Source organism: Cebidichthys violaceus, unplaced genomic scaffold (assembly GCF_023349555.1).
Source record: "Cebidichthys violaceus isolate CVI_PGR_0920_01 unplaced genomic scaffold, fCebVio1.0.p SCAF_7, whole genome shotgun sequence".
NCBI classification, from domain to species: Eukaryota; Metazoa; Chordata; class Actinopteri; order Perciformes; family Stichaeidae; genus Cebidichthys; species Cebidichthys violaceus.
In genome coordinates this window covers 14,975,173-14,988,922 of record NW_027176927.1, presented here as the reverse complement: position 1 = coordinate 14,988,922, position 13,750 = coordinate 14,975,173, and the positions used below count along the sequence as shown (strand labels likewise).

The window sequence follows — 13,750 nt, the reverse complement described above, 5'->3', positions numbered from 1 at the left end:
ACAGCACTTAGTATTTGATCATTGCTCTGCAATATAGTTGTATCAGTTCACAACTATTAGATCAAATATGTGTCTATTATTTTTCTTTAAAAACAATCAATGCTTTTCTAATGAAAACCAACCCGCCTTACTTCCGGTCTCTCTCTCTCTCTCTCTCTCTCTCTCTCTCTCTCTCTCTCTCTCTCTCTCTCTCTCTCTCTCTCACCCCTCCCTCTCTCCAGCTGGTTTGATGCAGAACGGAGAAGTCGCCGCACCGCCCCTGCCGCACCGCACCGCCCCTGCCGCACCGCACCGCCCCTGCCGCTCCAGCTGTTCTCACCGCTGTCCGCCTGCTGTCTCCCCGCTGCTCGCTGCTGCTGCTGCCTGCCCCCATTTCCAATGCAGCAACGACCATGACAGGCATCGCCGCTGCTTCTTTCTTCTCCAACGCTTGCAGGTTCGGGGGCTGCGGACTTCACTTCGACTCGCTGGCCGAGCTCATCGTGCACATCGAGGATAACCACATCGGTAAGAGCCCATGAGTAATGAGCGCCGCAGCCAGCAATGGCCGAGGTTTGCAGCTAGCAGAAGTGGCTAAGTTAGCGAGCTAGCAAGTTACTTCCTGCGTCCTGACAACACTGTTGCTAGGTGTGGTGGGGCTGTTGGTGTTTATGTGTAGATATTACAGTTCCTGTTCATCACCTGCATGTCCGTATCAAAGCGGTATCACTGATTAGTTAGCTGCAACACCAAGCGAGGCGAACTGAAACTCCGACAGGAAGACAGTTACTCAACGCTCCGTCGACTCGCTCGTGCAACATTATTGCAGTGCAAGGCCCGCGCGCAGAGCTGCCTCGGAAGCGTCGTGAGTTAACCTGCAATCTGCATGAGCCAAAGAAGATACACTGATTATCAGCTTGTTTCAATCCGACTGACAACTTAGTGCAGTTTTACTACTTGCTGGAAGTAAGGTCGCACTCTTAAACCAAGTTACTGTCGTACTTTATCATATGAAGAAGCGTTACGTTTCTCTCTCTAATAATGATATAGTTCAGGGTTTTCTTGTTTTATGTTGCCATTGCCTATCTTTGCAAATATTGTAATTATTATATTTCAGTTATTATATATCTGACATTGTAGTTTTTATAGCTGCACAATCTATCTACACATATCTGCCCACATCATCTTTTACAATCAAACTTTGGTATTTGTGTGATATTTATATACTGCTTATGTTTGCCCATTTGTGAAGTTAGCTGTTAGCATCATTAAACATTTTTCTCATTATTATAGCTTTGTATACCATTACAAATAGACATAATTATCTGTATATCCCATGTCAGTTTTAACCATATGTCAGATGTCATCGGTGAAAATATGTATGTATGATATTGGGAAAATATCATATACTACGTATTGATTTCTGAAAAGAAAATGGTTTGCGTTCAGCCTTTGTTGTGTCTCTATCCACTGAATGAATGAGATTAGCTATATGTACAAAAGTTGCAGTATTCATTTGCTAAAATATCCCTCTTGACAACGTATTGATCACTAATCAATAGTACCGTTACAATATAACCTCCTGCAAACAACTTTGTTTAATCAACTATTTGTTATTTTCTTAAACTCGGTTGTCCTCATGTGGTTTTAAGGATATGTGCCACTCCAAATCTGAAAAGTAAAAAGTACCGTTAAAGACACACTTGTGTCTCTGGCTAGAATACATTCACCTCTAGAGCCGCTCATTTTGTTCTACTTATAGTGTATTTAAATCATGTCCAATCCCACATGAGTGTTGGTCTACAGTACAGGTGCACCAGCTCAGAGCATACTCAACACTGCAATCAGTGCACATGATTGCAGTGCAATCATGTGCACCCCCACACACTGTTCATCAAGTCTCACTACAATCAACAAATCAACAGCGCCACCTCTAGTTCATGTGGTGCTAAACAATAAGAAGAACTCAATGTGTGTGTGGAGATGAGGAAGTCATATGGATCAAGCTATGAAATCATTTATTGGCCTCAGCTACTTTTTGATATATTTCTCTGATTGGCAAAATTCCAGATTTGTGCCCATTTAAATGAAGCATCACTAACTTCTGTGTATGAAGTAATGCAATATTAACTGTAAAGAATAAAGTTACGTATTAGATATGTGAGATGCATTTATTAGAACCAGTTTATGTACTTAAAAAGGCTAAGAAAAGTTAGGTTTTTATTTACTGTTATAATATGTAAAAATAAAGGTATGGTATTGAGTTTATATGAGAACTTCATCTCAGGGTTTTTAATTTAATTCCCAGGTGGTTGTGCATTTAGTGCCACAGGCCAATTTATTTATCCTCTATTCACTTTATTTTGAAATACATAGAAATGTGTTTCATTTCATTTATTTGTTGTCTCATTTGGTCCGCCATATTATGCTTTATCTATGTGTATAATAGAAGTACATAAAAGTGTATTAACAAAATGTCAGGAACTACAAATTGATTTAGTTTTATCTTACACACATTTTCTGTTATATTATATATTATGAACATTATTTTTTGTGTGTTGCGGTAAAGCATTTATAAACTAAGCTACAAAGTGAATTCCACACCTCGTAGTTTCACACTCTTTTAGTTCCTACATCTGTTTCCCAATCTAATATTTTAGACTCTTATTATTGAAGCTGACAAGGCCCAGCTGTCTCTGTTGTTCTTGTTTGTTGCTTGACTGGCTTTAATACCCTCTGCCCTACGATAGTGTGCTGTGCATGTGTCTGAGGTGTTAGCCGTAGAAAAAATGCTTCCAAATGACATATTGGGGAATAATGAGGCAATTAGTTTTGCTCAGAGTGGAAAAACTTTGCTGCCCCCCTCCTTTGTCCGCTGGCCTGTGCCCACTCTGAGAAGTGCGAAATCTTGCGCGTTGTGCCAAGTGCCTGTGAAGCATAATTACAGAGAGAGTGCTTGATTTGGCTTGTCTTCCTCCTCATCTGGTGGCCTGCTGCTTAAAGCACATTCTCCTTTATAATTAGGCGCCTGGAAAACAAGCAGGCATTCTTGTCCGCATTTCCTTCAGCCGGCCTGCTGGTCATGTCTGTGAACAAGAGGTGGCGCTGCTCTGCTATTGGTTGAGGGGGCTTTCTTGTGATGCCTGGTCTGTAATGTAAAAGTTCTGCCAAAACGTACTTCCTGGACTCATTTAACAACACAGTGTATTGTGTCATACAGTAAACATCCCAAAGGGCCAAGCTTCAGTAAACAAAAACATGTTAAAAAAGAGAAAATTAGCAAGATATTTAATTGGTAATTTAAGGAATACTTCTTATACTAATGTATGTAATGTATCATAATCAATCCAAAGTGGTTTTCTACTGTACTTTTTATTCCATTTACTTTGAAACATAAGAAGCCTCAATGCCTCATTGGTCGTAGTTGATGATGTACAGATTAAAAGTTAGTCCATCATAATAGACCATGCAAATAACTTACATCTATGTGGGAAAGTGTTATACTTTTCCTGAAAAAAAACATGAATTAGAATCTCATAAAACAAATATCAACTACAATTAAACACTGAATAATTTTCCATCCCACTTTAATTATGATAAAACTAACTCAAAATAGATCTGCTATTGCTTGTCCACAACCTGACAGCAGATTCAAGTTGATGATATGAGCATTGGGTGGTCCACTTAGACCTTTGTGAACAAATTGAGCTAACTTTAAGAGAGCAGGTTGCTAATGAGCCCCAGAAAACACCAGTAAGACCAGAGGGAAGTTTTTAACACTGAGCTTAAGTCATGTTAAGCTTGAAAGATATCCTCAATGGTCTGGTGTTCTTGTGGGGCATGATAAACCTGCACACACTAAGCCAGTGAAGTGTTTACCTTGTCACTGAGCGACCAGGCCACTGCCGACCAGAAGCAAATAGCGACCGTGTTATTTAGACTTGAGAGTGAGTGTGCTGCTGGGGCCTGGCGTACTGATGGCCTGAAGTGTCCAGGCTTGGTTACAATGAGTCTGTTTGTTGCCAATTCTCACTTGAGGCTCATTTAGTAGATTTTGGTATGCACCCCCAAACTCTGTGCGGAAGTAATAAATTTAGGAAGCAGTAACTAGTTCCCTGATCTGTGCACCTGGTGGGCCTAATTACATTTCCCCATCCCCCGACACCATTGCTCCTGTTCCTGTGCGGTGACTGCAACACGGGGAGCTCCTGTGCTCGATGAAGCACTCTTCATAGTGATGATGTATCGCCTGAATTGACATCACACAACATGGGCGTGTAGTGCGATGCCCTGAAATGTGTTACTTGTCTTATCAGATTAATTAAATGCTTCAATAGATCACGTTAAACATAAATTATTGTCAAATGATGCAGATATGAGGATTCCTCCTTTGCTACAGCCACACAAATTAGACTGTAAAAGCTAAATTGAACCTAAAACTTTTGGGAAATTAATATATCTTGTCATTCAGTGTATCCCTGAAATTCTCAAACCTTTGTAAATAAGCGCAGTCTGATTATATCCATCATATTATGGATTTAAGCCAAAGTGTTTGTGTCACTTGGCTTTTCCAGCTTTCAAAAAACGCAGGTTTGAGAACACCTGCAATTAAACATGAAATTCCAAGATGATAAATGCTGGATATGTGTCTAAAAACACTCACATTTGTGTTGAAAAATGCATATTATAGTTGAAATGATTAGTCAGTTATTTGATCGACAGAAATCTGCAACTTTTTGGATATAATGGATTCAGCACTTCTGTTAATTGTACAGCTCTTCTATTGAAATTATTTGCTGCTTTTCTCTGTTTTACATTATTGCGCAATGAATATCTTTGGGTTCTGCACTTTCGGTCAGATAAAACAAGCAATTGAAGTCGTCTTGATCTCTGAGAAGCTAAAACGTTTTGGACATTTTGTACACATGATAAATCAAGAATGTAATTGCCAGATTAATGGCAAATTTTAAATAATCATTAGTTGCAGCCCTAATGCATATCACAAATCCATTATGTCTGCAATGAGCAGCGATAAATGTGTGGTATTATACCTGTTCCTTGTATTTACCTGTGTTTGTACAAATGTGTCTTTGTAGGGATGTGTGTATGACTTAGTGCGTATGTCTACGTTTAAGTTGCTGTCTATGCTAAACATATTGATAATAGATCATTTTAACCTCCCCATGTTTTTTTCAGTATCCCGCGAAGGCAGCTTACACATGGAGCTTGACTCCGTTTCATTTCCTCCTCAGAGGTCACATCGTAATGAATTACCTGTGCCACCACTCCTGGTAATGTCCCCCGCTGCTCACAGCCGCCATAAACATGTCACCATAATGCTCACCACTCTATGCTCTACCCCACAGTGCATTTGGCCATGAGGGTGGATAGGAGAGCCAGACACTGGTGGAAATGAGAGAGGGAGCTGTGCGTCCGGTGTGTGTGTGTGTGTGTGTGTGTGTGTGTGTGTGTGTGTGTATGAGAGAGAGAGAGAGAGAGAGAGAGAGAGAGAGAGAGGGTCGTGGAGGGCGTTTTGAGAGGTCAGCAGGCGTCACTTCCTTCCATAACAGCATGTTATTGCATCATGTTTTCTGCACTCGTACACTCACTCAGTCAGTATACGCTCCCATACATAGTAGTTTCACTTCATGTTTTTTGATCACTTAAAGGGTTTTTTTCTGATCCGCAGCAAATCGGCAACTTTCTTACATTTTTTCCAGATTTTTCTCTTCACATTGCCAAGAGTGAACTCTTGTGGGAAAAATGGTTGAAACCAGTATACATCTTTAAAAAATCAGTGAATCAGTGAAAATCTCAAATTAAACAGCCTCATTAGACATTCATTTTACATATATTTTAGATCTGTTCTTGTCTACGTCTCTCTTCTTCATCCTACACCTGACTTTGCACACGCACATAAACGATCACTGAGGCACTGATTGTTTGCCTTCGGAATTAGTGGTGGTGAATAAATGCCCTTTTTTGTTTCCCAGAAGGCTTCTAATAGTCGCCCACCAGAGTGGACCACCTGTGTAGTTTGATTAGAGGGGTTCTCATCTCTACTTGAGGCGCCGTCGTCCTTCTCCTTGACTGCTGGTGGGCCCCAAAAGAATAGCAGAGGCTGTGGGGGAACTGGCCCCTGCAGGCCTCCCTCGCCCCGGTCCCCACCTGAGGTGTGTGTGATTTACAGTGTGTGGGAACAGATTGATCCACTGCTGTTTGAGCAGACCGTGAGCAGGCTGCCATTCCACTCCTTGAGTCTCATTAGGGATCTTAGGAGGGATTTCTTGTGCACTCACGCACACACATACCAACACACAGCGCTCAGAATAGTCTCTGCACTGCCTCTGGCTTTTGGCAGGGGAATAGTGCCGTTATGAATGTCTCTTTGCTACTCTGTGTTTCCATGACTTTGGCTGCAGAGTAGAGAGAGGTGTGCTGTCCTTCTCATTGGGGATAAATCCACTTAATGAAACACTTGCTTACGACTGAGGCCTTGAGAGAACCCTCCTGAGCCGTAGGTGCTGAGGTTTAAGCTGTTCTTAGAGCCTACCTGCCAGTATCATAAAACTGCCACTATTTCATCGTCAACCAAGCGGCTTGGTCGTAACCGCTGAGTGGATGATGCCATGCGTCTTTCATCGCCCATGTCTACTTTTCAGTAAGACGGACATTGGTTTGTTGACTTAGATTCCTGTTAGACCTCTAAAATGTAAGCTTCCTTATTTATACTTAAATGTGGTTTGGGTTGAGTTCCACTGGTCAATATCAACTTTCACCTTGTTTGAGACAGAATTAAGCCAGTACTTTACACTGTTAAAACAGAGAGTGGAGTCTGCGCTATGTGCTTCCTTTTATAGATGATTGTGTGCATGTGTGTGTCTACTTTAAATTTATACACCATGTTGGCATTCTTACAAACAGTTTTTTCTTTAATCTGCATACATAGATGTCTCATTATAGCTTCTAGATGACAAGATGAGTGTTTATGATTAGCTCCACCCAAAGAGAAGTTGAATTCTCTTAAAAACAGTTTCGAGAGCTCAGTTTAAGTGATGACCAGGCCAGATTTAACGATCACAGTGACTATTTTGTAAAATATTAGAACTAAAAGTAAGAATGGACAAAACATCAACAAATATCTCATTTCTAATTCATGTCTGTCCATCCATGAACATTCTCCAATTTTGATGCCAGTTGCTGATAAAGTCTAAAATTAGTTTCCTGTTTTATTTATGTAAATGTCTGATTAAATCATAAGTAAACAAGACTCAATATGACCTTGCATTTAATGCAAATTTCCAATACTTGAGTTATTTATAAGTGATGGTGCAGATGCGTCTCAGTTGGTATTGACGTTCAGTACCAGTCCTCTCCCTTCAGACACCTTGAGAGTTTGGAGTCAAATTTCCTTCCCTAATTACAGTGAAGAATACATCATCATTTACTTGTGGAATCCCATATCAGAGAGCAGTCACCAAAGTCTAATCAGCTCTTCTTCGGCACAAGGTCTTTGTGTGTGTCCACTAGACATTTAATTGAAATCTGTTTTAGGTGTTTTGTTCTTGGCAAACAAACAAACAAACGAAAAGGAGGAGAAGCGTAAAACTGAGGAAGTAATAATTGAGTATGACTCAGGGTTTTATTACAGCCTTAATAAGGTGTTTCTTATCCCTTTAACCAAGACAACTTTAATTGCACTACTTCTTATGTTTTCTATCATTGCAATAGTCATTTTAAAATCATATCAACTATAGGACTGGTGTGGTTTTTGGGGGGTTTTTTTGCTTGCTGAATATACAGATTTTTTTAAAGCTGTAGTTACTGTAGTCATTGTGCCTTACAAAAGCATCATCTGAAAGTTTCATGTTACAAATAGCATTAGGTGTAAGTGTTGTGTATAAATGAGCTTGTGGATGGAAACAAGCAATAGATTTAACCACATGGGGTAGCAGTCTTTCACAGCTCTGTCAGAGGCAGACAGGGAGGCTCAGCTGGTAAGCGGTGGACACTGTTGTTTTATGGGGCATCTCTCTTCTCTCACATGGACGGCAGTGAGAAGAGCGTTTGAAGTCAGACCCGCTTCACCTCAGGGTGTGGAGATTGGCTATTGTTGTACATTTAGCACTGCTGAGCAAGATGAATGTCTGGAGCACAGCATGGGAAAACGCAGTATGTGTCAAGTGTGGTCATGTATGAGCAATGTGGCGTCTGCAGAGCAGCCTTTCAAAGAGTGCCATGGAAATTCAAAAGTTCTCCTTGTATATTTTATATAAAAGTTAAATATACAAGGAGCCTAGTTATGCAGTAAATACCACAAAGTGTGATTAATTCAACTAATAGAAAAAAGTGTGCATACAGTAGATCTAGAGGAAATAAGTCAAGAAACCAGCATCAGCTTGGAAACTGTGGCTCTTCTCCAGCAATACTTGACTAAACAGTGACTGCAGTCTAGACAGTGGTGCATGACATCATGTTTAAACTAATTGTACTGCACATTGATTGCACAATATCCTGCATTTTCATTATTTTCTAGAAATAGTTTTTTTATTAGCTTTTATTTGTCGAGTCAGCTCAGTATGCATGCTGTTTGACAACCTCGCTCCTTACATTCATGCACACCCATTCAGACCTGGGACTCACCCAGTTCAGCTGAAGGCTGCTACTAAGTGCACTAACTGATGTAGGTTTTTTTAAGGTAGCACAGAGAGCAAAAGCTTAGTCACATCACACATTTCTTATTTTCAACAACACTGAGAAGATACAACAGAAGTTCAGTAGTACTGAAACGTTCATTTTTACAGATAATGATGTAAGAGGCTTGGAAATGTTTCACTCTAATCCATGGTGGAGTATTGCTTCTGTCTATTTTCTGTAAATCTACTTGACCACTGATTATATTCCCACTGTGTCAATGTGTTTCCATGTTGACCGGGCCAGTTTTAACATTAAAACTAAAATCTGGGTTGTAAATGCACCCTTTTAAAGGGCAGTGCAAAGACATTCAAGGCAAGGTAGTACAGCCAGTGAAGTAAAGACTGCACTGCCGGGGGGATTGGCCAGATACGGAAAAAAACAGACAAAAATCAAGCACACTGCTTGTCTCAATATTGCCTTGTATGACTAGATGTATCCACTCTGTATCTCTCTTTCCTACTCAGACACAGACCCCCGACTTCTGGAGAAGCAGGAGCAGCAGCAGCCGACATATGTTGCCCTCAGCTACATCAACAGGTAAAGAGATGTATGAACTACAATCAAGAAAGAAAACAGCTAGATTTCCACTTATTTGTGCAGTAACTCAGTTTAGAAGTACATCTACTTTATGGATCTGACATAATTATACATGGATGTTATTAGTCTTTGGCCCTGTAGTGTAAAGATCCATCTACAGAAGACCTCTACATCAGTATCACTACTGTGTCCTATGAGGTCCTACCAGTATTTTCAAATGTCATCTGGTGGATTGCTTAGATGAATTGCCTCAGTATTTGGTAGCTGTTTTTTATTTTTATTGCTCGACGTTCATCCCAGTCTTCTTTGATATGGTGCTTTAGTAGTTGTTTTAAAAGCCTTATGCAACAATCCAGTGTACAAGAAGGTCTGCCGCTGTCTCCATGCCTTCACAAACACATCTTGATGTGGTTATCACTTAATTTGTTAATTCCACTTTCTTTAACAATGTCAATGTTAACATTTCATTTTTATGATACGCATTTACCAAAGACTTTACTATCCATCATAAACCCTTGTGTACGTTTTTTTTTTTATGGGAATAGAGCCAATTACATGTTTTTTTTTCTCCAAACATGTGTTCTACAGTAGCAAACCTTTAATATCTGATCTTTGTAAACATCAGGCAGTCATCACAGTCACAGCTCATTGTACAGTGAATGAGATGACCTTCTTTTCATGAGAAAGATTGCAAACCCTGACCGGTCTTATATCCCACAATGCCCCAGGTTCATGACAGATGCTGCGCGGCGAGAACATGAGACTCTGAAGAAGAAGGTCCAGCCCAAGTTGTCTCTGTCTCTGACAGGCAGTCTGTCCCGCAGTAGTGTTTCCACTCCGCCTCGCCACACCAGTGGAAACCTCACCCCTCCAGTCACCCCACCCATCACCCCTTCCTCTTCCTTCCGCAGCAGTACGCCTACAGGTACATAACCATCTTTAACACACTCAGCTCTCTAGTTAGATGTCCAGAATGTAGTGACTGCTACGTCTTATGCATTGTGTATTAAGCAAGCAGCAGAGTGGTGTAGCAGTTAAGGAGACTGGCATTCAACCAGGACGTCCGTTTTCAAGACACCGTGAAGGCAAGCATGCACCCTGCTGAAGTAAATCTAAATCAGCTTAGGCAGTGCTCCCACCCACCTACATTATGAAGGAGGGCAATGAGGCAAAGAGTGACTGTTCTCTTCAGCTTCACGTTCATAATTATATGATTCAATATAAATTCTCAGTTGCAATGACTAACTACAACTGAAATGATATGATTGGGTGTTGCTTGTGTGATGTTACATTATTGGTTGCAAATCAGTGTTTTTCATTACTTGGTGGATGAACTCAACAGCTATGATTCCAATGCATGCTGAAAGTTTGGTACTGTATAAATGAATTATCCTGTAAATAAAAGCATCAGCATGAGAGCTTAGGAGATATGATTTTAACAACACTCACAATCAAGCTACAAGAGAGGGGCAGCTTTCATAGTCCAGCTAATTAGTCACATTCACAAAACAATACATTAAAGAAACATGTTTTAGTTCTTTCCCTTCTAATGTTTTCCCATGTAGTCATGTACTTGTTTTGTAAAGTATGCAGGCTTTAATCCTCTGTTTTGTTTTTAACTCTTGTGGTTTTTTAGCTTCTTTTAGGCATCTTTAACATCTTTTATTCATTGATAAAACAATTTCTGACTGCAAGAGCGCAATAAATTCTTTCCCACGAAAACTTTGTAGTTCTGTAACACATGACGTAGAGATTACGGGAACACTGCCCCAAAGCACATGTTGACAACGACCCACGCTTGTGAGCCTGAAGGCTCAAAGGCCAGGATTTCATCGTCACAGATTAGTCATGAAACGTGTACAAATCAATGTACATGTTTGACTTTCTGTCCTTTACCCTCCCACAGGTAGTGAATGTGATGAGGAGGAGGTAGACTTTGAGGAGTCTGACAGTGATGAGTCGTGGACCACAGAGAGCGCCATCAGCTCTGAGTCCATCCTCAGTTCTATGTGCATGAACGGAGGAGACGAGAAGCCTTTCGCTTGCCCCGTGCCAGGCTGTAAAAAGAGATACAAGGTAGGTTTCACTCAGCATCTCTTCACATAATAGATGAAAAATAATGTAGCGATGTGAAATATTTTCACCATGACCAGAGAGAGACCAAAAAACTAAAACTGAGATATTTGCATTGTGTGAGATATGAGATTTTATCTGCTCATGTAAAATCAAAATGGATTCCCTGCTGTTGACAATGGAAAATCAGTTCTTGGTTGAGCGCTGCAACATGTCAACATAAATGCATACATCTAGTCCACTTCAGTGATGTGGAGTTTTACTGGATTTTCCATTCACATCTGGTGTGTGCGGTTGGGATAAATTATGTGCAGCTTGAGAAAATTGCATTGCTGACGTGAATGACAGGGTTATAGGCGATAACTTAGTCTGAGGCAGCAGGCAGCATTAGGCATCTGTTTAGGGGCAGAACAAGACATTTTATTTCCTCTCTCTGTAGTCTACTGTCAGCAAGCAGCCACTGTTATTATACAGTATGTGCAAGATCTAATTGTGGGAAGCTCCATTGTACATGATGAGTTATAAGTGTAGTTATATGTTTAGTCATGGTTGAGTTTTGTATTCTTTGCTTCATTACAGAATGTGAACGGGATCAAGTATCATGCCAAGAATGGCCATCGAACCCAGATTAGGGTGCGCAAACCCTTCAAGTGCCGGTGTGGGAAGAGCTACAAAACGTCTCAGGGTCTCCGCCACCACACCATCAACTTTCACCCACCCATCTCTACTGACATCATCCGCAAGATGCAGCAGTAGAGAACGAGTGAGCGACCAGCACTCTCCCTCAGGCCACTTCCCAACCATCTGAACACCACCATCACCAGCATTGGCTGTTTCTCATTCCACCTCCTTCAACCCCCCCCTTCTCTTTCTCTCGCTCCTATCCCACTTTGCTCTGACACTATTTTTGATTGCATGGTATAAATGTGTTATTATTCATCCTTAACTTTTATTCGGAATGTTGAATTTTTCTGTAGTTCACAGTTTTGTATTTTGCACATTTAAGCTATCATTTATCTATTTGACTCTTTTTTTGACATATGGTGCTCGTTGATGATGAGGGCTTGTTGTGGACTTGGGAACGACCACACCACGTCACGAGTAGCCTTGCATGTACAGTAAGCTGCTTATAAGGCAGTGTGACGTCAGAGGAAACAGGAAAGATTTCTCCTAGAGAAAGCAGGCACCATTACATTGCCTCTGTCTCATTTGAACCTGATGTGACAGAGGCAATGAAATGAAAACAATCAGAATGTGTGTGATATAACATGTTTCATTCTCTTATCGGATTTAATGTTAATAATCAGTTGTTCAACTTAGTTACTTTTCCGTTCATATCACATGTTCCAAACCTCTGTTTTTACTGCAAACACTTGTGTGTGAGCACCAAAGGCTGATCTCAGGTGACGTTTGCAAGCATTTCAGCACCACAATCCTGCCCAAGTGTTCTGATAGTATTTCTGCTGTCCAGTGGGATCATGGGAACTGACTGTGTGTCGTTGCCTGATGTTACCGTTCACGTTCCTGAAGACTTACGCAGTTTTCCTTGCTGTTTTACAGTACAGGATTGAAGCACTTTTTATAACAAGTTGCCAACAAATTAGCATTTTTTTTGCCAATATCTCGTTTCTGGTGTATGTACAGTAGCTACCAAAACGAGGCAAAAGGCCTTCAGAGCAGAAGTTTGCAAGTTCTACATTGCTCCAAGGGATGATGTATACCAAACCTCCAGTGTTTCCAGTATTGTGAGATTTCTGTATGTACAGTAGTTGCCTTGAATTGTAAACCATTCCAATCAGTACAGATCTTTGTATGGCTTTATTTTGACCGTTCAGACAAATTCAGCTGAATGCAGACATTACACAGACAGCTCAGCCCAAACTGTTCGCTGTTCACGGACTACCGGTCTTATGAAACAATGTGATTGTGTTCGTCAAGGACAGAGTAAAGTTTGGGCCGCAGCTAGCCATGTATTTAGCATTTATGTTGGGCTGTGAGATGAAAAACATGCAGTTTCTATTGTGTGCCATACAAATATTAAGTCAATATAAAGTCAGTTGAGGGTATGTAGAACGCCATTTAATCCTTGAAATAATGAACCGCAGATCATTAACTGCAACAAGATTGTGGATTTATCAACTTGAGCCATTGGGTAACATCTTCACTGCATGGATGTCAGTGTTAATGAACTACGGTCCATTTGAGAATTGTGACAGTATTGTACTGCCAGTATGGAGGAAAGTCTTTGATATAGTGTACAGTGAATGTATTGTTACGTGTTAAGTGCATTAAATTATATTTTCATATTGTGTATGAAAAGGCAACACCAGAGGTTGTTGGGCGAAATAATGGTGATGTGCTGTATTTCTTCAAAAAGCTGCTTCATGTAAACTTTTGTTACATTTAGAATAAAAATTCCTCTGATGTGTGCCTAAAGGTTTGTGTCATTAACTGTGTGTGGACA

At 40.6% G+C, this 13,750-nt stretch overlaps 1 protein-coding gene across 1 annotated transcript; it reads left to right on the top strand.

Moving 5' to 3' along the window:
- The first annotated feature begins 320 nt into the window (after positions 1-320).
- jazf1b (JAZF zinc finger 1b) lies at positions 321-13,708 on the top strand. The gene is made up of 5 exons (XM_068736511.1): positions 321-507; positions 9,141-9,213; positions 9,942-10,138; positions 11,120-11,289; positions 11,866-13,708. Exons 1-5 carry the CDS (start codon positions 393-395, stop codon positions 12,040-12,042), a joined length of 732 nt encoding a protein of 243 aa, XP_068592612.1. The 5' UTR covers positions 321-392; the 3' UTR covers positions 12,043-13,708.
- Positions 13,709-13,750: the final 42 nt, after the last annotated feature.

Coding starts and splice junctions, on each gene's coding strand:
- jazf1b (XM_068736511.1), top strand. CDS start 393: ATGACAGGCATCGCCGCTGCTTCTTTCTTCTCCAACGCTTGCAGGTTC. Junction 508..9,140: donor CATCGAGGATAACCACATCG/GTAAGAGCCCAT, acceptor TTTCCTACTCAG/ACACAGACCCCCGACTTCTG. Junction 9,214..9,941: donor GCCCTCAGCTACATCAACAG/GTAAAGAGATGT, acceptor ACAATGCCCCAG/GTTCATGACAGATGCTGCGC.